Below are 25,426 nucleotides of genomic sequence, written 5' to 3' on the forward strand. Positions count from 1 at the left end.
AACGTTTTACTAAACTGAATTTAACTGCAATATAAAGTTAGAATAGTTTTATTGTCTATTTCTGGGTACAAATTGTGTCTGCTTGTCAAGTAAAGATGACATTTGATTTTAAATTTTAAATATATTACATATTTTTAATCTCATGTGTTTCTATGCAATTATTAATTATATTCAAGATACAAAATACTATTTAGAACCTGTGAGACACAGGCTGTCTCCAGATCTTTAAAGTTTTAAAAGGACATTTTAAACAGTTCATTCAACTGTTCATTCTTACCATTTATCGTACTTATTTCATAATAAAAACGCTGTAAATACGTTTTTTGACAATGCATCTTGAAAAAAAATTTATACGGTTAGTTTGAATTTTGAATATTATGTTACGTTAAAAAAAATCTGTTTGGGAGCTGAAAGAACCGGTTCTTTCGGGTTAGTTAAGCCAAAAGATCCGTATCTCCAAGTTGAACTTCAAAAATCCATCTTTATTAACAGAAATACGGTTCTGGTATTCTGCTTTTTACTCCTCATGGCTCATTACCATGAAGGCCTTCCTATTGGCTGCTCGGCTTCTAAACTTCGCCCCTGATTGGACATTGGAGCTGTGCCGCACACCCACACTTAATCCTGATTGGTTGGCTGCGTAGCACTGCGTCGCTCTGTCTTTATCAATTCAGAGTGCCTAAAATATAGTTTTGTTTTCCCAGAAAGGCGTGAAGTCAGTTGGTTTTTGATAAGAAGCGATGCTCGCCTGTTTTCGCAGATACTGAGGATTTCTGGCGGAGTTTTGATGCGCTGGACCGATGAGCTGAATTTCTGAGTTAAAAAATGACCTCAAAGAATTTTCGTCTGGATGATTTCGTCGCAGGATGGATCGGCGGTGAGAAATAAACTCTTCTGCTTATTGTGTTGGGTCAGAAAAGCGTTGTTCAGTGGAGGAAAATGATGAAGGGAATTATTTTCTAATATTTTCCCTTCTATAACCATGAATTATTTTGCTAAATTACATTTGAGAGGTAAGATAGTCTGCTTCAGACACCTGCAGAACCTTCCCTTAATGTCCAGCAGCAACTTTTAAGATGGAAAACTACTGCATCCACATCTTGTAAAAACAAAGGGGGGTCTATTCCTCCTCCTCCCTCCTCCGTTTTCACCACACTGGTGAAAAAGCTCTCTCTCTTCCTCCTTTTATTACCAAAAATTAAATAAAGTTGTAAAATGTTTCATTTTTGCTTATATAAAATATTTTTTGACTGTTTGTGCGTTACTCGTTGCGTACAAATTGTTCCTGTTGCTCTGAAATCCGCTTTTAGTCAAATGATTGCAGTGAACGATGTGGCCAGTAGGGGGCCCTACTGCTTACTTTCATATATTGCGTAACAAATAAAAAGTAGGTCTGGATCTGGAATCAAGTGGTTGTTTGTCCAGTAAACAGAACGTATTTGTTTTGCCAATCATGTAAAATAAAACTTTATGCAATCATAAAGTTAAGTAAATTATTTTTAATCAATCAAAAGAAGTGTTGTATCATATTCATATTATTTTGTATACTAAAAAACAGACTAAAATTTTTTTAATGCTGCAAAAATGTGAAGACAAAAAGTAAATTGGTTTAAATGCAGTAAAATCAATAATCTGCAAAAATATCTTGATGTTCAGGTTGGTTGTTTCTGTATTGTGGCAAAAATTACAAAAAGTGTTTCTATTTTATTTAAAATACCTCAAAAAAATTACTTACACTTGGCAAATCTCAAGTATTTCCTCCATCCACTACATATTTAATCTGTAATTCAACTCAGCGCTACTTAACTTATGGATTTATTAGATTAGATTTATTTTTTTTGAATGAATTATATGGCTTGTTACTGACACTGAATCTCATTGAAAAGGGCCTAAAAGAAAAGTATTTACTGAGAAAAACATGGATATTTCCCTTCCTCTGATAAATTTCACATCTTTCTGTCAGATCAATTAGAGAACAAAAATATAGAATCTTCAGCCAAGATTACAAATTCCACTTTTCTGCAGCTCCTCTGGATTTTCTGATTGCACAAACTCTTGGAGACGTGGACTTAGCTGATTTTAAAAAAATTACTCATCAACTCCCAACAGCTCAAGTAATGAAAAATACAGCTGTTCATGGTTACTTTTTTCATGCTTCACCTACAATAATGGCTGCAGAACTAACTCCAAACTCCATTTTCAATTTAAGAATGTCATTTTGTTAACTGATTAGTTAAGGAGTTAAAAGCTAAATCATAAAAATGTTATTTAATCAAAACTTGTTGCAATTTTACTTTAAGTTTTGATACTTTTTACAAATAACATACCTTTGTGATGAGTTATCTTTGGAAGCATTTCATTCTTAGTGTTTTTTCTTGTTTCTAAAATATGAAACGTTCTGGTATTTAAGACATTTCCCATTTTACTGCTAAACTTAAAGTGAGGGCTCCGGTTGGGCTGACTGCTCTTTCTCTACAATGCTGCATCTTTCTGGGTTATTTTCAGTTCTCCCAGGGAAACAAAAACACTGGAGTAGATCCACAGGAGACTAACGGATGATTAATGGGTTTTTTCTGTGGGATCATATGCATGGCATCAGGAACAGCTTGCTGCATGTGTGGCTGGGCCTCATATTCATACTTTATGACATACTAACCTGTCAGGGCGATAAAAGAAGGCTTTATCTTCAGATATGTCAGCAGCGTCATGTGCAGCATTGCTCAGAAAATCCACACACTCAGTGTAAAAGCTTTATGTTGAGTCCTAAATATGTTTGCTGGGGCCCACTGGGTTAGCAGAACATGTCATTATCTTTATCAACACTGAATGGTTTGTTTGCTAACAGTTCTTTTGTGCCACCATCTAACAGTCTCTGTTTTATCTGTAAGACCCAGTAGAGATAAATCCACTTTGCGTGCTCCAACTGACCAGAGCGTACTCTTTACGCAAACCTTTCTGTATATCTCTGAATGCTTCATCACAAAGCTACCATTTAAATGTAGCAAATTAACAGACTCCTTTCTTCTCTCTTTGATGAGAGAGCATGTTTTTGTCTTAAGAAGTAACAAAACTCTCAGGAAGTTACCAGGTCGTATTTTTCTCTCAGCAACAAGGTACCTCTTGTTTTCTTCTCTTGGTACATTCTGTATTCACTGTGTCTGTTTGTGTTTTTCTGCTGGCTGCAGGCGCCTCCAGTGTGGTCGTAGGACATCCGCTGGACACAGTGAAGGTAATTAAGACTGAACGTCCCCGTATTTCAATCTTTACAGCTGTCTCCTCCTGATTGCAGCATGGTACAAGCCTCTATAAAGACACTACCACATGTTGCTCATTAACTTCTACCTCATTGCACTAAAACCTTTTAGACACATTGCATTGATTTTATTTATGTGCAGCTACAAAATGTATGGAGGGGACAAACAACAATCCTTTCTTCTTTTCAACAAACAGGGTTAACATTTATGCAATTTCAGACAGAGTGACGATACTCAACATTACAGATGGACGGACGGACGGACGGACGGACGGACGGACGGTAGTTTAGTTGGTTGGTTGTTTGGAAGGTTGGATGGTCGGTCAGTCGGTCTTTTAGTCGGTCGGTCGGTCTTTTGGTCGGTCGGTCGGTCGGTCTGTTGGTCGGTCTTTTGGTCGGTCGGTCTTTTGGTCGGTCGGTCGGTCGGTTTGATGCTCCTCTCTAATTTCTGGACATTTTCGTTCTCCAGACACGGCTCCAGGCAGGAAGTGGCTACCAGAACACTCTGCACTGCATCCTGTCCATCTACAGGAAGGAGACGGTAAACACCTGACCTTTGAACTGCCTCTCAGCCACCATTTTAACTGCAGATGACTTCCATCTTACGTCACATAAACATCTTTTGATTTCCATCATATTCATTACATCATGACTGGTTATTTTTTCTCTTTTTGGACAGTTTTCACCAGTTTTACTGGTTTACTGAACATAATTACAGCTCTGTGGACAGCTGTGTTTTGATCCTCAAAAAGTTTTTAGTTGCCTCTTTTTCTATTTGTTCCACTTATTTTTTTATTTTTTTATTCTTTTGTTTAAATGGACCAAAAGTCCTGATTTTTCTCTTCTTTTTTTAATGCGACGCTCAGGTGATGGGGTTCTTTAAGGGCATGTCTTTCCCGCTCGCCAGCATCACTGTCTACAACTCAGTTGTGTTTGGCTTCTTCAGCAACACTCAAAGGCTCATAAGCAAGTATCGCTATGGCGACGGACGGCATCCCTGCGGCATGCTGGACCTGACTGTGGCCAGCATGCTGACCGGACTGATCTCAGTGGGGCTCGGCGCTCCAGTGGACCTGGTTAAGATCCGACTGCAAATGCAGACACAGATGGTTCTGGCAGGTAAATCTGTGTGTTTGTTTTTTTCCTGTTTGGAGGTTTTATTTTTCTGTAATTTACTGAGGAAAATGTAAAAACTACTTTTTTGTCTTGGCAGCAATCTTTTAAAATGTGCAGACTGGTCCCTTTTTCCTCCAGATACGTCACTTTCAGTTTCATCAGAGCCAATTTCCAAACTGAACGTGTATAAAAGTTCCCCCTTTCCAGAAACTCTATTTTCTTCCTCTTTGAAATATTTTTATTATATGATGTCCAAGTTTAAATAATTGAGTTTTTTGAGGGCGCATAAATTTCTTAGTCTCACCATTATCGGGTCTTGCAAGGTCATATCTGTGACTGACTGTTTGGTCTGCTGTGATCTGTTAAACAGTAAACCAATAAATTCAAGGTTGATGTAGGTCAACTCTGAGATAAAATGGTAGATGAAACATTTATAGCCGCTTCACGCCTTTTACTCCTGACCTCGTCTAATAGTTCCTCAAAGACACTTTGGCTCTGGTTTCTAAAATCTCTTTTATTATTTTATAGTGGTGCAAAGGGCCAGAAAGTTAAGTCAGACTTGAGGACACGGTTTGGACGTCAGCTTTGTGGAAGTGATGGTTAATAAACTCCAGCTTGTTAAAGCAGTGGCGCTCAGCTGGTCATGTGGTAAAATTATGTCAGATTTTTACTGGTGACTGTGAAAAAGTGCTGAGGCAGCCTGACAAAAAAGTTGTTGAAAACTCCATTATTGTTTTAGAGAAAAACTTCCTGATGTGTTTTACATTAATATCCTCCTGCAAATGAGCATAATGTAATCAAATTATCCTGATCCTGGAGCAGCTAAAAAGTCCAAACTGTCCTGATACCGTCTCTACAAAAACACAACAGAATTGTTATTTTCTGGTGCAAATATGTTAGTACACTTGAAATTAGACAAAACTAACTTCCAAGTAACTCTTCAGTAAGATATAAGAGCTTGTTTTAAGTCAATTCCTTAATATTGCTAAAAACAACAGCTTATTTTATTTATAGGAATAATGTTTTGTTGTAAGTTAAATAATCTGCAGTGGAACTAGTTGGGTTTTTTTTAAATCAATATTAATTCCATAGTCTCATTTTAATTATACTAAGATATTTGTACTAGAAACTAAACGAACTGGTAAAATGTTGTGTTTTTGCAGTGATCACGTTAAAAGAGGCAGGTAGATGTTGTTCTTTTGTAACCTCCTGGTTTGACTATCTTTTTTCTGCTTATAATACATCTTATTCCTTCTCCACTGATTCATAGTTACTCAGATTGTTTATTTTAGGATTTGTTTCATGTTTTGAACATTAGCTGTGTTTCCATTCACCAGATAAGACAAAGAAGACAGCAGGCAAGAGGATGATGGTGCAGCATGTTTTTTTAATAACTTATTCACGTGGAAAATACACAATTGCAACATTAGCGCAATATTGACAAAGTTTTACACACATTAGTAATGGAAACACTGGTATCTAAATATTACAAAAACACAAAATCAGAAGAAAGCTACAAAAGTAAAAAATATTTATTACCTTTAGACATCCAAAAATATTCGTTAAACCACAAAATAAATTAAATTTTCTTTTCTCTTTCTTTGTGCCATCACAGTCTGCCCCTGTTACTTCTATTAAACTAATGTAGAAATTATTTTTCTTTTTCCCAGAGAACCTCCAGCTGGCTGGTAATGTGGCGAACGGCACCAACATCCCACTTCGCTCCGTTGACATTCCCGACCAGCGACTCTACAGAGGCCCGATCCACTGCATCAGCAGCATCCTGCAGACCCAGGGCATACAGGGACTCTACAGGGGCGCCGGGGCCATGATCTTGAGGGACGTCCCCGGATACGCACTCTACTTCATCCCTTACGCCGTCTTCTGTGACCTGCTGACCCCTTCCAGCTCGTCCAGCCCTCATCCCTGCTCCATCTGGCTTGCCGGAGGTTTAGCAGGTAAATAGTGGAATCAATACTAACTTTTACTATAAAGATTTGGATTCTGAGCTGTTTATTCACCTCAAGTTGGTTATGAAAGTAGCCGCAAACTAAAAGGTCAACAGACTAAAAGGTATTTAAAGAAGTCCAACTCAATCCAGTTGATTTATTAGTGATTAATCTAGCAAGAGTTTTTTCAAAATTGATGTCTTTTCATTAAGTTAATTTATTTTCAAATGTCTGGTCTGTGGAAACACAACTAAAGTACCTGAAAAACAGCTAATAAGACGTCCAGGTTAGAATGAGATGCAAGTTGTTGCAAAAACTAGAAATTTTGTAAGCATATGGAAAAAAGTGATAGTAAAAGGTTAAGTTGCATTTTCCCTTCACTTCGCCATAACCTAACATCTTAAGATAATGTGCACACATGGTCTGAAGGAATGCATGGTCTAACCGCACATTCCTGCTCTTTACATTCAACTTTATATGCAAGAAGCGTGTTTGAAAACAACTGAACCAGACTGCAGGATATGTGGCTGAGAGATTTAAGGACACATGAATAACCTGGTTTCTGATGTTGCAAATAAACTTAAATATTCAAATTTTTCACAAAATAGGCTTGATTGGATTAGAACATGTTGATTTTTAAGAATCAGCTGTTGAAAGTGATTTAGTTGATAAAAACAGCAACTTAACAACTATCAAAATAGTCAAACAACAACAAAAAAGAGCAACATGTCCGAAAGGGAGTAGGAAGAATTTAATCTTCCTTCCCTAATTTAATTATTACCAATTACCAGTTGATTTCAGTTTCCTGTCTCTTGAACAAACAACCAAAGTCCCCTAAAACTATGTATTATGTAGCATATACTGTATTCATATTTACAGGCACATTAATGTCTCGTTATTTATGCATGATTTAATAATTTGTAGCTTCTTGTTAAATAGACTGCCCACTTCCAAAAGTGGCTATAAAGACATAACAGATTATTATCTCCTGCTTTTTTGTTTAGATACTTTGATCAACTTCAGTTGTAATCAAAATTATCAAATGTTGAATATCTATTAGGATTTTAAACCTTTACATTGCCAGTTTGATTATATGATGCTAATAAAACTAACTTACAAGTAACTTTTCATCAAGAAATATGAGCTTGTTTTAAATCAGTAATTCCTTAACATTGATCAAAAAGTTCCAGTTCCATTGGCAGATTATTTCACTTATAACAAGACATTTTTCCCACTTATGGGTGAAATAATCTGCTGATAGAACTGGTACTTTTAAATCAATATTAAGGAATTGCTTACTTAAAACAAGCTGCTATATCTTTCTGAAAAGTTACTTATAAGTTAGTTTTGTCTTATTTAACATATTTTCACCAGAAGTTAAACCAAAAATAAATGTTGTATTTTTGCAGTTGATATTTCAGTTCCATTTTTAAGAAAAATATGTTTATTTTTACTTTTGAGCACAAAAATCAGCCATTTCCTCTATGACACTCCAATATTTTTAGTATTTCTTTCACTTTAGCCAACATTTGCGCTCACATTTGTCAGAATCTTGTCAAATGTTACATTGTAGCTCAGTTTTACATCCCGATGCTTTATCATCTTTTTTCCCTCGTGATTCTCTCATAAATCCACATGACTGCAGCCTGTAAGCTTTAAAAGTGCAGTGACCTCCATTTCAAGGGAATGTAGCTCCAAGAAAACAACATATGAAAAGACTAAGGATCTGGAGTCAGAAAAACTCCAGACCCAGATCCGAAGAACGGGTGTGTCAGCTGACAGCCAATCAGGCGGCTCGGATGGCGTGTATGTGTGCTGTATGTGCAGAGCAGATAAACGCCGTGTGGTAGCCAAGGATTGCTTCCAGATGCAGGCCGACCAGCTGCGAACACGTGACGGAGTGAGAGCGTGGAGGAGCGGGGGGCGGGGGAGGTTCAGTCAGCTGCTGTAAGTCAGTGGGGCCCGAACAGGTTCGCCTTTTAAACTGGTCCAAGTGGGGCAAAAATTAAAGCACAGTCTAAATCATGGACAGTATAAGAGAAATCAGAAAATACCAGAATTCAAACCCAGTAAACGACCAGAGCTGCCAGAGAATGTAAGGCCATGTTGTTTAATCCAGTTATATGTACTGAACTAATCTCATCTATCTTCCACTTATTCGCATTTAAACTTGAACCAAAATGTTTTCATTTTGTCATGTTTGAATAAAATTTTGTCTATAAACTAAAAAGTAACATGCCAAGTTCTTTTCTGTTTTTGCAACCCTCCATTCAGCCCCCCTGCAAACAGTTTCTCAATTATACAACAAAAAATGTTTGAAAAGCAGAAATAGAGCCTCCTGCACAACTAACAAGAACTTACTATCCAGAAAGTGTTTTCTGGATAGTAAGTCAACAACAAAACACTTGTCTTTTCCAGCAGCTGTTGTTAAACCAGCTGACCAAACATGCTGGAGTTCTGCGTTGCTAGGAAACACTGCAGTTAAATGCAATTCAACAATCTGGAGGTCTTTGAAACGGCTCATTTTCCAGACACCAAAAAATATTAACTTATTGCTAAGAAAAACAATTGGGTTGGTTTTAGAAGCAGTTGAGACCCAAATGGAAGTATAAAAATCTGCAAAATGTGAATTATGCATAATAGATCCCCTTAAAATGACAGAGTTAAACCTGCTGCGTTACCTGTTGATGCACCTTTCAGTTGTCACCTGTGGCCATTAGCTCTGGGTGGGTCTAAATAGACCACAGTATTCCCTCTTTGCGGAAAGGTTTACCCTTCAAGATGCAAAGGAAATCAAAACCAGTAGTGATGCATTTCAATCTTCTACTTCTGAGGAAGATACCTCAGACCTGATCCACCCTGAGGAAACCTTGGAGATGGTCTGGGACTTTCTGTGGAGATTATATGTGAAGGATCTCAGGAACACCACTGGAAAAGGAGGAAGAGGAAGAGAGCTTCAGATGAGCAGTAGAAAATGAATGAATGGGCATAAACTCTGAATTCCTCGGTGAATTCCTTCCTGAATCAAGCATGTCCTCCGGTTTAACCGTCATGGTCTTTGTTCTGGTTGGTCTGATTTCTATGGTCTTCCTCAGGGTCCATCTCCTGGGTCACGGCCACTCCAGCTGACGTGGTGAAGAGCCGAATGCAGGCCGACGCCCAGCTGCAGAAGAAGTATAAGGGAGTTTTACACTGCATCGTCCAAAGCTACAGAACCGAGGGAGCAGAGGTGAGCAGATGAAACGTAATCAGTTAGTAAAACTTAGTCTTCTCACTGGATTTTACAACTATTTTAAATATATTTATACTCCTTGAATTGTTCACATTTTATCATATTACAACTATTTTATTCTGTTTACAAATAATAAATTGTGGTTTTAAGTGGTAGACCAATATAAAGTACCAAGTAGTACTAAGATGCATTGGAAATGTTTTCTAACATTTTTCACAAATAAGAAGGTGAAAAGTCTGAGGTTTTGGCCCTTTTTTCTTTGAAGCACTCTTCCAGATTTGATGTAGATGATCTGTTGTAGATTATCCAAAGTGTTGCACCAATTTCCAATTTAGTTTAAGTGTGAACTTTGACTAGACCACTCAAAAATAAATATTCTTTGATCTATTGTTCTTTTTCCCCAAAAAAGTTTACTTTTGGTCTCATCTGACCAGAACATATTATTTTCTTCTTGCTAAATTTGCTGTTGATTAATTGCCTGAAATTCCAATAAAATGCAGAACCATTCAATAAACAATATTATTTTAGTAACTTTATTAAGTGAAACGTGTTATATAAATCAATTACAGACAAATTGATGTTTGAAAGCCTTTATTTCTGTTAATTATGATGATTTTTCCATGAAAACACATAAATGTGTTAAAAGTTATTTTCAAAAGTTACAAAGTAGAATCTTCAGCATGTATATTCTAATTTATTAAAGATGACTGTAAACGTAACTTCCTGGTTGTGGTAAAGTTTAAGTAGTGTGAATATTCTTCAATATATTTAAACAATATTATTACGCTGCAGAATATTCCAGTTTATGTTTTGTGTCATTAAACTGGGGACAAAACGGCCACCATTCAGTTTTGTATTTGTTCTTTACTATGAACCACAGGATATGCTTCAGTTCACATGGAAACATTTTGCATTAATCATTAAACTAGTTATTTCCTGACCTTTTAATGGTTTATTACATGGTAAAATCCCAATTGGAGACAAACTGTGTGTGAATTCCCCTGAAACCTGTTTAATCCTTTGAACTTCACTAAAAAAACAAAACAACTCTAACTGGAAAACAAGTGACGACTTAAGGAGGCAAATGTTCCAGAACAGGACGTGTTTTGGTGATTGAATGACGGGGGGCTCGTCAGGTGACTGGCTGGCCCCGTTCTTGGCCCGGTCCGCCGCTGAACGCTGCGTCCAGATGTTCGGACTGTTTGTTATGTCAGTGGAGAAACGTCACCGCATCTGTGTTGATAAAAACAGCAGCAGTCATGTGATCAATACCAGAAGATCATTGACGTTCTGAGAAAGTGGACTGGACTGTTTGTGCAGCCTGACGCTCGCTGATCAATGACTCGGGTTAAAACAGGTCAGAGTCCTGCAAAGTTAAACAAGAAGTCACTCTGTACGAGCTGAATGTATTTATTTTAAGCAGATAAAAGTCAGTTATCTTAGTCCTGCTGTTTGATTTCAGAGCTGATAAAAAGCCATTTGGACACAAAGAGGAAACTAATCACAAAGCCAAATAAAAACAGGTTAAATGAAGATTTTAAAAGCTGAGGTTACACAAAATAAAGTCATTTTAATGAGATGATAGAGAACGCCCAAATTAATCTTAATTAACCTTTTTTTTTTTTTTTTGCTTTTTTTTCCTTCTTCTTGAGTTTAACGATGGCTGCCAGGTGAACTATAAGGTGCATTACTGCCACCAACTGGTTTGCACAGGAAAAATCAAACTAGATTTATGTTTTTCTTTTAAAAAATATTTATTTTTTTTTGTTTTTTATTTTAGTTATATTATCATGAAAATATGTATGGAAACCTTTTGGTATATTTTCCACTCATTTAAAGTTTTTCTTAAGGTCTGTGTGACTTAGCTGATAACTAGCTCATGTTTTCTTTTTTTTTTGTTTTTCTAAATGGCTTACAAAGTCTTCATCTATCACTTATTTTCCAATATTTCTGCCAAATTTATTGAGCAAGATCACAGTCATTAAGGCAAATCTGTCTTAAAAGTACAGCAGATAGCATAACTGATTAATATTTAATTGCTATGATCTGAATTTGCTTTACAAATTTCAAAATAATAAAAAAATATATTTTGTTCAGAAGGCTCTTCAATTACTTTTGCATTTGGTAAACTTTTATGCTTTTATCTGTCATTTCATCATATATATATATATATATATAGTTGCAATTTAATTTCAGATACTGCTAAGCTTTGTTTAACTTACTTATACTTACTTTTTATACTTACTCTAACCCAACTTACTTTATAATGTCATACCAGCTCTGACATTTCGAAAAGATTGACATTTAAGTGACACAAACACTGAATGCATGTCAAAGAATATTTTTTTAAACATATTCAGGCAGAAAACCGTGTGCAGTTCACAGCTTGTCTGTTTTTAGCTGGATTTGTAAAACCTGTCATGATTCTGCAGCACAGACAAGTTAAGCAAGGTGAGCAAATATCAGCTGTGACTGTTACCTTGTGATGTAACATAAAAGTTTGCTAGAATGCATTTAATGGCTTAAAAGGTGCTTTTAAGACCTTTTAGTGAGGAGCCGAGTTTAAAGGACACTGCTGAGGAAGCTTATAAATGCTTAAGTGTCTTTCCTTTTATTTGTGCGTTTGACCATAGACCTGGTGTTCCTCCCACAACATGCATTCAGAAAGACAACCTAAAGTCCAGAAAGTAGTCTGAAAGAAAGTACTAGGTGCTTTATTTTAATACTTTATTTCTGTCACAATAACAAATTTTGCTGGATGATAAATTGTCCCAGAAGTTATTGCGATAAACAACAATAATGTTGATTTGAGACCATTTTCAACCAATAAAATGGTAATGGCATATTAATGCAGGAACACATTCCCAGAGATCAATAAACTATCAATTTTAGTCAAGATTTAACACTGGAACTGGAAGAAATTTTAAATATCCCAAATAAATAAACAAGACAACACAAACTACAAATAAAAGTAGTTATGAAGTCTGTAAACAAATTTGTCTCAACAAAATGTCATTCAGTTTTTGACAGAAAGAGCAAAAATGTTAAATCATGAAAATGGAAATTATTTTGGTTGTTTTAATTTATTGTGTGATTCATTGATTTATTGCTTATTGTTACAGGCCTACTTGTGCTAATGTGTAAAATAACATACTAATATAACAAATTAAATTAAAAAATACTTTATTGCTCACAAAGGGAAATTAAATGTTGCTGTAACTCATATTAATTAAAATTCTTCAATGTGTAGTCATAGATGGTTTTCCTGTAGCAGTCTGTGTTACAGCCAATTTGACGAAGCCTCTGACTAAAAACAGTAGTTTTCTAGGACAGTTTCATGAAATGAATTAACATTTTATTACACATTGCTGCAAAACACCTGCAATGACCAACGGTTATTAATTGGTAGACGATTGAAGAGGAACGTCAATGTGTTGCATCAAAATACTTTAACCTAGAGACTTCAAATGTTTATACTTCTGAAAAAAATATTCATATTTGCTCATGTAATTGCAAATGTGTCTTCATAGAGAGGAAAGAGCATCTATGACTCTCCACCTGAACTATAAAAACCACTGGAAAACCCAAACTGAAAGCTCAAAATGCAGTTCCTAAACTCAGAACTGAACTGTTTCCTGTGCAGGTTTTCTTCCGGGGAGCTTCTGTGAACGCCATCCGAGGTTTCCCGATGAGCTCCACCATGTTCCTGATGTACGAACTCTCTCTGCAGTTCTTCAGGAGTCATTAGGCCTGCTGGGAATCCGGAAACGCTCGGCCAGAAACCCAGCGAACCGGAGCCCGTTTGCTTGAGACGAGAGATTGTGAGCACTTTATAATGGCTGAGAGTCAGCAGCTTTTAGTCAAATGTTTTAGATCTGAGCCAAAATTGACCCTTTTTATCACAGTTAGGTTACTTTGTGAGTGATGTTTTTACTGTTTAATAATCTGAATCTGATTATTTGAATCGCCAAAGTCATGCATGTGTTCCTGCGCAGACTTCTGCTTTAACATTTTAATTCAACGAAACACACACAGGTGTTAAAGAAGACAGAGATATGATACTTTAGATAAGCTGAGAAACGTTTCTGAAAGTGTTTCTGGAAGTTTTTAAAATTATTTTTAATTATTTCTTAACAAATTTATTGCAAATGTGAAACTGTTGTTTAAATGATCAATGCATGAACGGCTGTAAAAGCAAAGAAAAGAAATTGCACAAAGAATTGTTGCACAATTTAGTAAATTATTAAGGGATGATGAAAATACATTTATAGAGGCCAAGCGCAGCCTGAAGGTCTTTGAGAAAGTTTAACTGGCTGGAGTCGCATAAACTGAAGTTTTGCCTGGTTGGATAAACTTGTTCAATAAGTTTGATAAAAAGTGTTAAAAAAGAAAAATGAAGGAAAAACTGCAAAAGGTTGTACAGGATCATCCATGTTGCTTTACATTTTCTCCAATAATTTTATGAGTCCAGCTGTTCTGTGGATATTTTCCGCTATTTGAAGCACAATTACACTTTATGACCCAATGGTCTTTCATAGTAACATTAATCTGAGATTTACATTCATGTTCTAATTCTTTCTAGGTTGCAATGTAAAAGTAAACTGACAGTCCTGCAGCTGAATCTGAGCTGAGTTTGCACATCTGCAGCTTTTTGTAGTGATGCCATGTTTTCCTATCTGTGGGGGAAATTACAAGCACATGATGGTTTTTATTGCAGTGTTACATGGCATTTATGTGATGATCTGTTGGATAAAAAATACAGCAGGCAAGAGGTTGTCACTAAAATGATATTTTAGTGACATTATGTAAGTTAGACATGCAGGGACTGAGACATGTGGATTTCTTAATGAATTTTGAATAATAACTGATTTAATTGGGAGTTTTAGACTGAAGGGGTTGAGGTGCAAGTTTTAGAAATCACCAAAATGAAAAAAATATATATTTTTAATGTATGTGACACTTTTGACACAATGTGATTATCAAACTCAATATTGTGATACTGTCTACTTCTATTTGTATCTGTGTTTCTTATATTAAGAAAAGTGAGTTTTACTTCAGTTAATTTTAACTTTCTAATAACTTTTCTGATGTGCCTGAGCCACAGTGGCACATTTATGTTGTTTTAAGTTCAGCTAATCTCAGATCAACAGATTTCAGCCACTAAATCAACACTACAGTCACAGAAGAGAACTCGAATGGAAATATTAACATTTTACATAGCTTGTAAATAAGTGTAAAATATATTTAACTGCTTTTCTGGATGTTGAAAAGCCTAATGTGTCTTGTTGTACTTAAATAAATGTTTATGAACAGCTTATGAGCCTCGTTTCAGTTCTGAATTTGCTTCTGCCAGAATGTGATTACACATCAGATTTGATTTAAAGTCACTATATTATGTTTGCTCTTGTTACATAACAGATGTTATGTTATGTTGCAAAAGAAATTGATCATTAATTCAGCATAAAACCACTTTGATTTTACATGGTTATTTAAATTAAATCAATATTATTTACCAACATGTGTGCTCATCAGTTATTTCCAGCTGAAGCATTCATTTTGGAAAATAAAACTAAAAAAAAAAACCTAAATTATAAAATGGCAGACAAAATGTTTCTTCAGAATTTAATACATTTTCTTTACATTTTACTGTGTTAACTGGTGAAGAGATGTTTGTGCAGTGATCCGGACAAAGAGTAAGCTTGGTCAAAAAACATAAATTTATTTAATTACAAAGTAATCCAAAGGGATTTTAAGATTTCCCCTCCCCAGCTAAATAATGTCTCTTAGATCATTTCTACAGTAAAAAAAAAAAAAAATTATTTCCCACCAGCTGTACTGTCTTTCCACATAATGTCCACCAGAGGGCAGCACGTACAACACAAAGTACTCCAGCTATTTCACCTGCTGACATTACGTTAAAAATAAATGTAATAGATTTTATCACTTTTCATACTTTTGCTGATGACATATTTTCAGTGTTTCTTAGGATATTATTTTAAACAACAGCAGAGTATTCGGACCATAATAAGAAAGAGGTAATGAAATTATGAGAATAAAGTCATATTACAAGAATAAAACTAAAAAATAGACAGTTTTACAAGAATAAAGCTCTAGAATTAAACAATAAAATTGTTATATTATGACTTTCTTCTTGTAAAACTATGACTTTATTTTATTTTTTTCATTTTCTTATTGTGCCCCTAATACTCGCATGTATTTCGGTTCTGTGAATGATTAATTTACCGATTCAGATTCAGATTTATTTGTGTCCCAAATGGACAACTGACACTGCAGCAAGTACAAAAACTAAAAGACAAAATATCAAAGTTAAAAAATATAAACAATAAAACATACCAAAACAGACATCAAATATAAATCAATACCTAGTGGGTGGAGTTAATGCTATAGACTGAGCCATCGGGTCAGTCATTGTAAAACGTAATCAGAGGGAGCATAACGATGCAAAGGAATCAGTGTTGGACCTGAGCCTGAACCTAAAGCCGACCCCCGGACGCAGAGGTTCAGTAAAGGTGGTGCTGAAGGTGTAGAGGTGAATCAGAGCATCACCACAGCCTCTGAAGAACGACACACTTCCAGCCGGATAATCCACATACACCACTACCTTCTTGGGCGCAGCGGATGAGTGAGAGATAAATGATCTTTTTTTCTGGTGGTAAACGTAGTACCCACCCCCATCTGAACAGCTCAGACTCCAGGACTGCTCATTCCCACCAAACCTGCAGTCTGCTCTCTCCACTCTCCTGCTTATTCCTCTGTAACTCACTGACACATCCACCCAGCCGCTCCAGTCCACCTCCCAGCAGTGGCGACCAGTCAGATCCTCACTGCACAGCAGCTGAGGACAGTCCTGAAATCTCTCTGGGTGCTCAGGGTATGACTGGTCCTCTCTCACATGTACGGCCCTACTGTCGTCGTCAGACAGTTTTATCTGTCTGTTAATAGTGTTTGGGTCAAATGTGGGCTTAAAGTAATCTGAAAGAGAGAATAATGATCGATGATGTGTTAATTTACTTTTGCAGTACACTGCAAAAACACAAAATATTTCCTAGTCATTTTCTTCTAGTTTCTTGTACAAATATCAGTAACTTTTCAGAAAGATGTAGGATCTTGTTTTAGGTCCATAATTCATTAATATCTATTTTTAAAAAGTGCTAGTTCCACTGGCAGAATATTTCACTTTTAATAAGACATTGTACAATGTTATGTGAAATAATCTATCAGTGGAACAAACACTTTTTAATCAAAATTATAAACTTAAAACAAGCCTTTCGTCTCCGTTTTATTTTCTGTTTTCATGTCTTTTGTAAAGCACTTTGTGGTTTACTTACTCCTACATCTTGCTGAACATTTACTTGTTAGTTTTGTCTTATTTGAAGTATACTAAGATATTTGCACTAGAAACTAAACCAAAAATACTTTTTGTGATTGATTTTGTGTTTTTGCAGTGTACAGTTTTAGTTAAAATATAGGAAGTTTGTGCAGTTTATTTAAAACTACACTTACATTTTCTCAGGCCGGGTCTCAGCCATCGTTCTCCAAAAGGCTCTATCCTGTAAAAAAAAGACAAAGCAATTCAGTCTCTTTAAGCACAGAGCTGTTGCTACATCTCTAAAAATGGTCGAGAAGATAAATCTTTTATAAATCTCTGCCTTCAACAAGTGGTTTTGGGTTTTAGTTGTTTTTTTATCAAGTAACCAAGAACAAAATAACAAGCTTACCATTATTTCTTTGTTTGAAAAAGAGTCAGAGGAAGTGAACACGTAATCCAGCCCTTTCTTCCAATTTAATAAAATACATCACTTAGTGATTGAATTATCAGAAATGTGTAATTAAAAACATGTTGAGGTATTCATATGCCTATTCAATTTACAGTGCTAAAGAAACAAATTACATGATAGAAAAAAAATAAAAAACTGACTCTCATAGCAACAATCAGAATAATTACCAACTCCTCCCTAATGTATATTTACCATATACTCTACTTACATAATGTTAGTTATTTAAGACAACACACATAACTGTGTAAAATAACGATAATGATCTACTAATATTAACACATAGAAATCATTCCATTCATCCAGCTGATACCTTAAAACATCCAGTTTCCAGTTTTCATCTTGCAGCTTTGCAGAGAAAAGCTTCACTGCCGCCTCTCCCGGATGGTTGTAGCTCAGGTCCAGTTCTGTCAGGTGGGACGGGTTGGAGCTCAGCGCTGAGAACAGAGACCTGCATCCCTCCTCTGTGACCAAACACCCAGACAGTCTGCAGACAAACCACAACCTAATCAGGAAGAGGCTTTGAACTAAACCTGCACAATACACATCTATCTGTCTGTTAACAGCATTTGGGTCAAATGTGGGTTTACAGTAATCTGAAAGAGAGAATAATAACCGATGGTGTGTTCATATACCATTGCATCAGTTTGTTTAACCTCATATTGAAGACCACTGCGTAAGCTGACCTGAGCTTTTGGAGCTTGCAGTGAGGACTCTCCAGTCCAGAAGAGAGCAGCTTCACTCCCACATCCTCCAAGTCGTTGTTGCTCAGGTCCATTTCTCTCAGAACCGAGGATTTGGAGCTGAGCACAGAGGACAGCATCTCACAGCTCCTCTTGTTGAGGTTACAGACACTCAACCTGTTGACATAAAAAAGACATTTTGGACAAATGTTCAGCAGAAACTCTACCCATCACTTTCCTATTAGAGAATCATAAGAATAATGTTTTTATCACCTTAAAACAAGTACTTAATAACAAAATACACTGGATGTGATACGACAGCCAAGACGGCAGTTCACAGCAATTGTATTTATTATTTGTGAAATAAAGCACACCTGCCCATTTTATATCTTATTTCAAATAATATAAATATTGAACAAAAATATGAAACCAGACCTGAGTATTTCCAGTTTGCAGTTAGGACTCTTGAGACCAGCTGACAGCTGCTTCACTCCTGAGTCCTTGAGGTCGTTGTTACTCAGGTCAAGCTCTCTCAGGACAGATGAGTGGGAGCTGAGCACCAAGGACAACGATTCAAAGCTTCCTTCTGACAGGTTACAGCCGCTCAGCCTGAAAAGAAAAGGTTTTAAAAGAGTCAGACTAAAATCAATTTCTATACATTTCCAGAATTTGTTTATTTGATTTCATACAATAAGCTATTTCTTTGGAATGTGTGCTTTGAAGAAAAACAAAAACATAATAGGGACTATGTTTCTGCAGATGGCAGTAGAACCACATGGGGGAGAGGAGAAGAGTTTGATTTTCTATCTATAGATTATCTATAGTACAGTGTCAGGACATACTGATAGCTTAAACAAATATGTGAAAAAACATTTAGTTACATACTGCAGCTTTAAAAGCCCTGCATTTAGGTCTGTCATAACAAATTTAGCTGGATGATAAATTGTCCCAGAAGTTTTTGTGGTAAACGATAATATTGTTGTTTTGAGGCCATTTTCAAAAATGGCAATGGCATAAAAATGCAAAAACACATTCACATTTTAACTGGAACTAGAAGACAATTTAAATATCCAAAATAAATGGACAAAAAATAAACTGCAAATAAAACTAATTATGAAGTCTCACATTTGTCTTAAAAAAGGGATACTTGAGACGAAAGCACCAGATTGAAGATTTATGTCATCCAGTTCATGGTAGAAAGATAAATCATGCAAATGGAAATTAGTTCATTTTAATTTATCATGCAACTAATTGATTTATTGCTTATTGTGAAAGGCCTACTTGCATTCAGACTGCAACACAATCAAGTATTTTTTAACAATGTGAGAATGTGGAAGGCCAAAAGCCAACATCAGAGAATATAGTACTTTTGTAAATTATGTCGACAAGTACTTGATCACAATTTCATATCTTGCATTAATTATTCTTTGGTAGTGAACTCGTAGATTTTACTGATCTAATCATAGCAGTACTTACAGAGCTTTGTTTGCTGCTTTCACCACAGGCAGCAGCCTCAGGAAAGCCTCTTCTGAAGCAGAGTATTTCTTCAGCTCAAACACATCCAGGTCTTTTTCCGAGGACAGCAAAAGGAACGCGAGTGCTGACCAGTCTGCAGGTGACAGCTCATCTGCGGAAAGTTGCTCCAAGGCCAAAGACTCTTGAATCTTTTCCACTAAGGAATGATCATTCAGTTCATTCAGACAGTAAAGCAAACTGATGCTCTTGTCTACAGAAATACCTTCGTTTAGCTTAGTTTTGATGTAATTACTTGTATTATTAATGGTAATTGGGCTAATCTCTGTCTGTGGACTGACACTCGTCTTTCTCAGGAGGCCTTGCAGCAGAGTCTGATTGCTCTGCAGTGAAAGGCCCAGGAGGAAGCGGAGGAACAAGTCAAGATGTCCATTGGGACTTTTGAGGGCCATATTCACAGCAGTTTGGTAGAAATCTTCAAATTCAGATGAGTTCTCGTCTTCCAGAAGATTGACGTCAGAGTTGAAGAACATCAAATGGACGTAAAGAGCAGCTAGAAACTCCTGAACACTCAGATGCACAAAAGTGAACACCTTGTCTTGGTACAGACCTCCTTTCTCCTCTTTGAAGATCTGAGTGAACACTCCTGAAGAAACGGAGACTGCTCGAATGTCAATGCCACATTTTTCCAGATCTGATTCATTAAAGATTAAGTTTCCTTTCTGCAGCTGCTCAAAAGCCAGTTTTCCCAAAGACTTGATCATCTTTCTGTTCTCTGGACTCCAGTGATCCAACCCAGCCTCTCCGTCATACTTCAAGCTCTTTACTTTGGTCTGAACCACAAGGAAGTGGATGTACATCTCAGTCAGAGTTTTTGGCAGCTTTTTTCCGTCCCTGGTTTTGAACACTTCCTCCAGAACTGTGGATGTGATCCAGCAGAAAACGGGGATGTGGCACATCAGGTGGAGAGATCTCGTTGTTTTGATGTGGGAGATGATCCTCCTTGCCTGCTCCTCATCCCTGATTCTCTTCCTAAAATAATGCTCCTTTTGCGGATCGGCAAACCCTCTGACCTCTGTCACCATGTCAACACACTCAGGAGGGATCTGATTGGCTGCTGCAGGACGCGTGGTTATCCAGAGGCGAGCAGAAGGAAGCAAGTACCCTCTCATGAGATTCGTCAGCAGCACATCCACTGACGCAGACTGCGCCACATCCGTCAGGATCTCGTTGTTGTGAAAGTCCAAAGGAAGTCGGCATTCATCCAGACCGTCGAAGATGAAAACAACCAGGAACTTTTCAAACTCGCAGATTTCTTTGGTTTCAGTAAAGAAGTGGTGAACAAGCTCCATCAAACTGAACTTCTTCTCTTTCAGCACATTCAGTTCTCTGAACATGAATGGAAACACAAAGTGGACGTCCTGGTTGGTTTTGTCTTCAGCCCAGTCCAGAGCGAATTTCTGTGTCAGGACTGTCTTGCCAATGCCAGCCACTCCCTTCGTCATCACCGCTCTGATTGGTCGAAGTTTTTCAGGAAAACTCTCAAAGATTTGTTCGTGCGTGATTTTGGTTTCTCCTTTGTCTGGGTTTCTGCTCGCGGTTTGGATCTGCATGAACTCATGTTGATCGCTGACTGATGCTCTCCCGCCCGCTGTGACGTAGAGCTCTGTGTAAATCTGATTCAGACAGATTGGGTTTCCTTCTCTAGCAATCCCTTCAAACACACACTGGAAGCTCTTTTTCAGCTTAGATTTAAGCTTACGTTGACCAACTGCAGCACTAGTCCCTGAAAGACGAGTCAGAATATTTAACAAATCAGTCAAAAAAAAAACAAAAAAACATTTTACTTTATTATTTAGCCAACACATTAAATCCTCACCACATTGTAGAAGGTCAGCCAGCTTTTCCTGCTTCATCATCCTCAGGAAGTTCATGGCAAGTTTCAGAACTGCCTCTCTGCTGCTCCTCTTCTGCTCTTCATCCTTACCCTTCGACACATCCTTCGCATTGCTTTGACCGTCTTCTGGGCAACCTGAAGCCACAGCCTTAGAAATGTGATTCAATTCATTCTTCACAAAAGCAACAATGTTTTCCTCCAAAACCTGAAACAGATTAGAAAATTAATTACGTGGGCTGGATGAAATGGAAGGAAAGCAAACAAAAAATATCTAAACATTGCTTCTGCTTTGTAACCAAATGATTTTTAGTCAGTACGGCAATCAGAAAAGACCTGGCGTTGATGTACAGACCATAAATATGGAGTCGAGGTGCTGCTGGGTTGATTGGTGCCTCGTAAACTTCATGCTCTCATTTTCAAATCTGAAATGAAATCAACGTAAAAACATTCAGATTCCAGTATCATCCAAAGCCATCGTCATTACTTTGTATTTGCTTTCAGTTACAGACATTTTGTGAAGTCTGAACAATTCTGCATGTGTTCAAAGGATTTTCCACATTTCAGGTTAAAAGATCAGAATATTTCCTCCTATTATGAATACTATTAAAGTTTACTTATTTCTCAATTTAAAAAGTAAAACTGATGTACACAAATGATGCATTCAGAGTGTTAATTTATTTTAATATACAGAAACTTCACTTAGTCAGAAAGTAAGAATATTAATGACACCACCATTATTTAACAGTACTGCATGTCCATCTACTGTATAATATAAGCCCTCAATGTTTGGTTGGGGCTCCTTTTGCATGATTTTCTGCATCAATAAGAGATTATCAGTCTGTAGCTCTTCTGCAGTGTTAAGACAGTCAATAGCAGCCATAGTGCAGTAAGAGCAGCTGATGGCTGCTCTTACTGCACTATGCAGATTATTTGTTGGACATTTTGCTGGTTAGAATACCAGCAAAATATAGAGAAAGGTCAAGTATAGGGATTGCAATTAAGTAATCCCTAAGTCAAAGCAAACCGATAAACAATATCTGAAAGACCTTCAGAAACTCTGAAGAGGATTGATTAGCGAGAGAGAAATTTAATAGAATAGTGGTAGATAAAGAGTCTCTACTTGTCTTTCCACAGAATGACAAATGGCAAAGATTAGACCATACAGCTGGGAGTATCATAATCCCACATGATCAAGGATTTAAAACCAATCCTCACCTGTGATTTGCATCATGGGGTCCATTTCTGGAGCGTGAATCACTACTTTTGAATCCAGGTTCGAGATCAGGTTCAGTCCAGTCTGAACAGGCCAGTTTTCTCCTAATGGATACAGACATTAAACACATTGAACTATTACTGTTATAGTGGTAATGCATCACATAACTTTGATAAAATTCAGATTTGATTGATATGTTCACCAATTCTCCGTATGTAAAATAGTTAACAGAATTAATGTGTGTTCTTTTTATACAGTGAGTTTAATATCACTTCAAAAGCCTGTGAATATGAAACTATTTTCAGTAGCACACCTCTTTGTAGATGGTTCACATCCCTTTAGATGGCAGTCACTGTCATTTGGTTGAAAGGAAAGTAAGCCTTTTCTATGATGACTTCTGTTGAGGAAAAACATTGGATAGAAACATTAACTTTAACATAACAGATGTACTTTTATACAAATTTACAAATTAATTAATGACAACAAAAAATGCAGAGAAACAGCAGAAACAAAAACTCTAGATTATTAAATCCACTTCTTTATAACACTTGTATGAACGTTTTGAAATAACTTAATTTGCAGGTCATACAAAGACAAGTAAGCATTTAATTGTATCAAAATCTGCTTTTTTTGGCAGAATGAGTTGTGGCTTACATTTGATCAGCAGATGGAAGTGCTTTAAAATTAATGATGTCTTCTTTTGACCTGTTAGTCCAGGACGAAGCACAGCTAACACCGGAAAGATGATTTTTGGCATTGATTCTGAAACAAAAACACAGAAATTCTGACATATTTCATTGTATTTTTCAAAGAAAATGTATTTTTCTTTTATATAAAATGCTGTTTTCTGTTGTACCTTCCATCAACAGATGCACTGAAATAGGGAGGAGACTGCATGGACCAGTCACTTTTCATGGACACACAGCTTGGGTCAGAAACTGGAACCGGTCCTGGTTCGGTTTCATGTTTAGCAGAATTTTCAATGTGCTGCTGGATCTCTGACCTTCAGAACAACAGAAAATGTGAATAATATAAAGTCAGTGTTTAATGTTTTAAAATTAAAATCAACCCACAACATGTTTGCAGCTGACAAACTCTGTTCACCAACATAATTAATGCTGAGCACAGATTAAGATAAATAAGCCATTATTCTGATCGGAAGTTGGCCTGACCTTTGAGTTTTCCTTCGCCTTTCATCCTCCCCAGGTGGCAGAATTTCCCTTGCAAGAACGTCCAGCTGAAGCTGATTCATAGCAGAATACCAAACACTCACAAAAACAACCTATTAAGACACAAAATGACGGTGCATCAGTCATAACAGAGCACTGTACTACAACTGAAGGTGTGTTTGAAATGATTAACAAAAATTATTCCTAGTTTATAAATGATTATTATTTTCTGTTTTAATATAAAGTTTATAATATAAAAGGAGAAGATGCAAGTGATGCATGGATGACTAGCAAAGTGGGACGGGGAATGAACTCTGGAAATGACAATAGTTTATTCACTTTTCATTTCTTACACTGTTTTTCATCCCATTTATGCTCCTCCTAGATATAAAGGAGGAAAACCTAAAATAAACATTACTATAGAAATAAGTTTAAGTAAGAACACAATATCATTTGTAGTCTATTTTTCAATTCTGTTGACGTCATATCCAGGAGTTAGTACTGAGGTTTTGATCAAATCTGATGCTTGAATTTTTGTTTTGAGCCTCGGTTTAATCTGTTAAATTACTGTTTTAAACACCTATAAACTTAAAGTCACGAGACGTAATACTAGAGCACAAACATAATAATCCAAAAACTGGAAATATTGTGATTCAAATGCAAAGTGCCAACCTTGCATTATTCGGTAAATAATGACACTTTAATGAAAAAATTGCACTTTTAATTGACTTTTAGTGCAACTTTTAAAGCAACTTTGCATTAAAGTTGGTTTAATGCAACTTTAATGCATTAAAGCATTAATGACAATGACACTTAACGGCAAAAATTATAAACATTCATAAAGACTCCTTCATGTTCATAACAGATGTTAATGTCATATTTACGACAGTGTCCTGTCAGTCTTATGAACACCCCTTCAAATAAATGGTTACCGATTATGCAATTAGAAAATCAAAATACCTGTATTATCATTCAGTTATTTTACACTCACTTACTGTGTGAAGTGTGTTTATTAAGCAAACATTTTCCCAAACGTAATGGCTGACTTCCTTTTCCCACTGCTTTTCTGCATCCTAGTCAAAGGCTGCAGTTTCCTGATCGACTAAATTTGGATTCCAGTCGTCCACAGACGTTCCTAGACTTTACTTACCTTTCAGTCCCGTCTTACTACGGTGTTCATTTATTCTTCTTCGTGCACAATACCTAAATCTATAACTCGTTTTCTGTTTCAACAGGTTGTACATATGGACTTTTTGGTTCCCGCTTAATAGTTTGTTCTTGAAAGGTGCGTCACTTCCTTTTTTCTAAAGGCCAATCACAGATGACATTGTCTTCTTCTTTTGTCTAAAAACGCCATCTGTATGATCTCTACAGGTTATGTGTACAGCCAGCAGGAGAGATCAGAGAAAAACAGTTTGATTTTGATTTGGCGTAAGGTTTGTGATTTGAATCTGGGGGTTTGATTGTTAAACGCCGCCACCTGTTGGCTCATTGTGAGAACTGCAATCTTACTTCAGAGTCCAGGACAGAATGAAACCATATATATATATATATATATATATATATATATATATATATATATATATATATATATATATATATACACAAAACAAAAAAAAAACACTCTCTCTATAAAAAATATAAG

The 25,426-nt window shown here is 36.4% G+C and overlaps 2 protein-coding genes across 2 annotated transcripts; one reads left to right on the forward strand and one right to left on the reverse strand.

The window, feature by feature from the left end:
- Positions 1-642: 642 nt before the first annotated feature.
- slc25a48 (solute carrier family 25 member 48) lies at positions 643-14,867 on the forward strand. Its single transcript, XM_015036306.1, has 7 exons — positions 643-877; positions 3,186-3,229; positions 3,723-3,794; positions 4,120-4,372; positions 6,040-6,327; positions 9,414-9,547; positions 13,194-14,867. Exons 1-7 carry the CDS (start codon positions 826-828, stop codon positions 13,296-13,298), a joined length of 948 nt encoding a protein of 315 aa, XP_014891792.1. The 5' UTR covers positions 643-825; the 3' UTR covers positions 13,299-14,867.
- Positions 14,868-15,701: 834 nt separating this feature from the next.
- Positions 15,702-25,289, reverse strand: LOC106949802 (protein NLRC3-like). The gene is made up of 14 exons (XM_015036305.1): positions 24,932-25,289; positions 23,785-23,894; positions 23,469-23,615; positions 23,267-23,374; positions 22,926-23,009; positions 22,615-22,716; positions 21,752-21,821; positions 21,382-21,604; positions 19,506-21,288; positions 18,465-18,638; positions 18,033-18,206; positions 17,660-17,833; positions 17,075-17,121; positions 15,702-16,543 (listed from the first exon to the last, which is right to left on the reverse strand). The coding sequence occupies exons 2-14, from the start codon at positions 23,862-23,864 to the stop codon at positions 15,993-15,995; spliced, it is 3,717 nt and encodes a 1,238-aa protein (XP_014891791.1). The 5' UTR covers positions 23,865-23,894; positions 24,932-25,289; the 3' UTR covers positions 15,702-15,992.
- Between the last annotated feature and the right edge of the window lie 137 nt (positions 25,290-25,426).

This window comes from Poecilia latipinna, unplaced genomic scaffold (genome assembly GCF_001443285.1).
Source record: "Poecilia latipinna isolate Pla-1442-1.1 unplaced genomic scaffold, P_latipinna-1.0 Scaffold364, whole genome shotgun sequence".
NCBI lineage: Eukaryota > Metazoa > Chordata > Actinopteri > Cyprinodontiformes > Poeciliidae > Poecilia > Poecilia latipinna.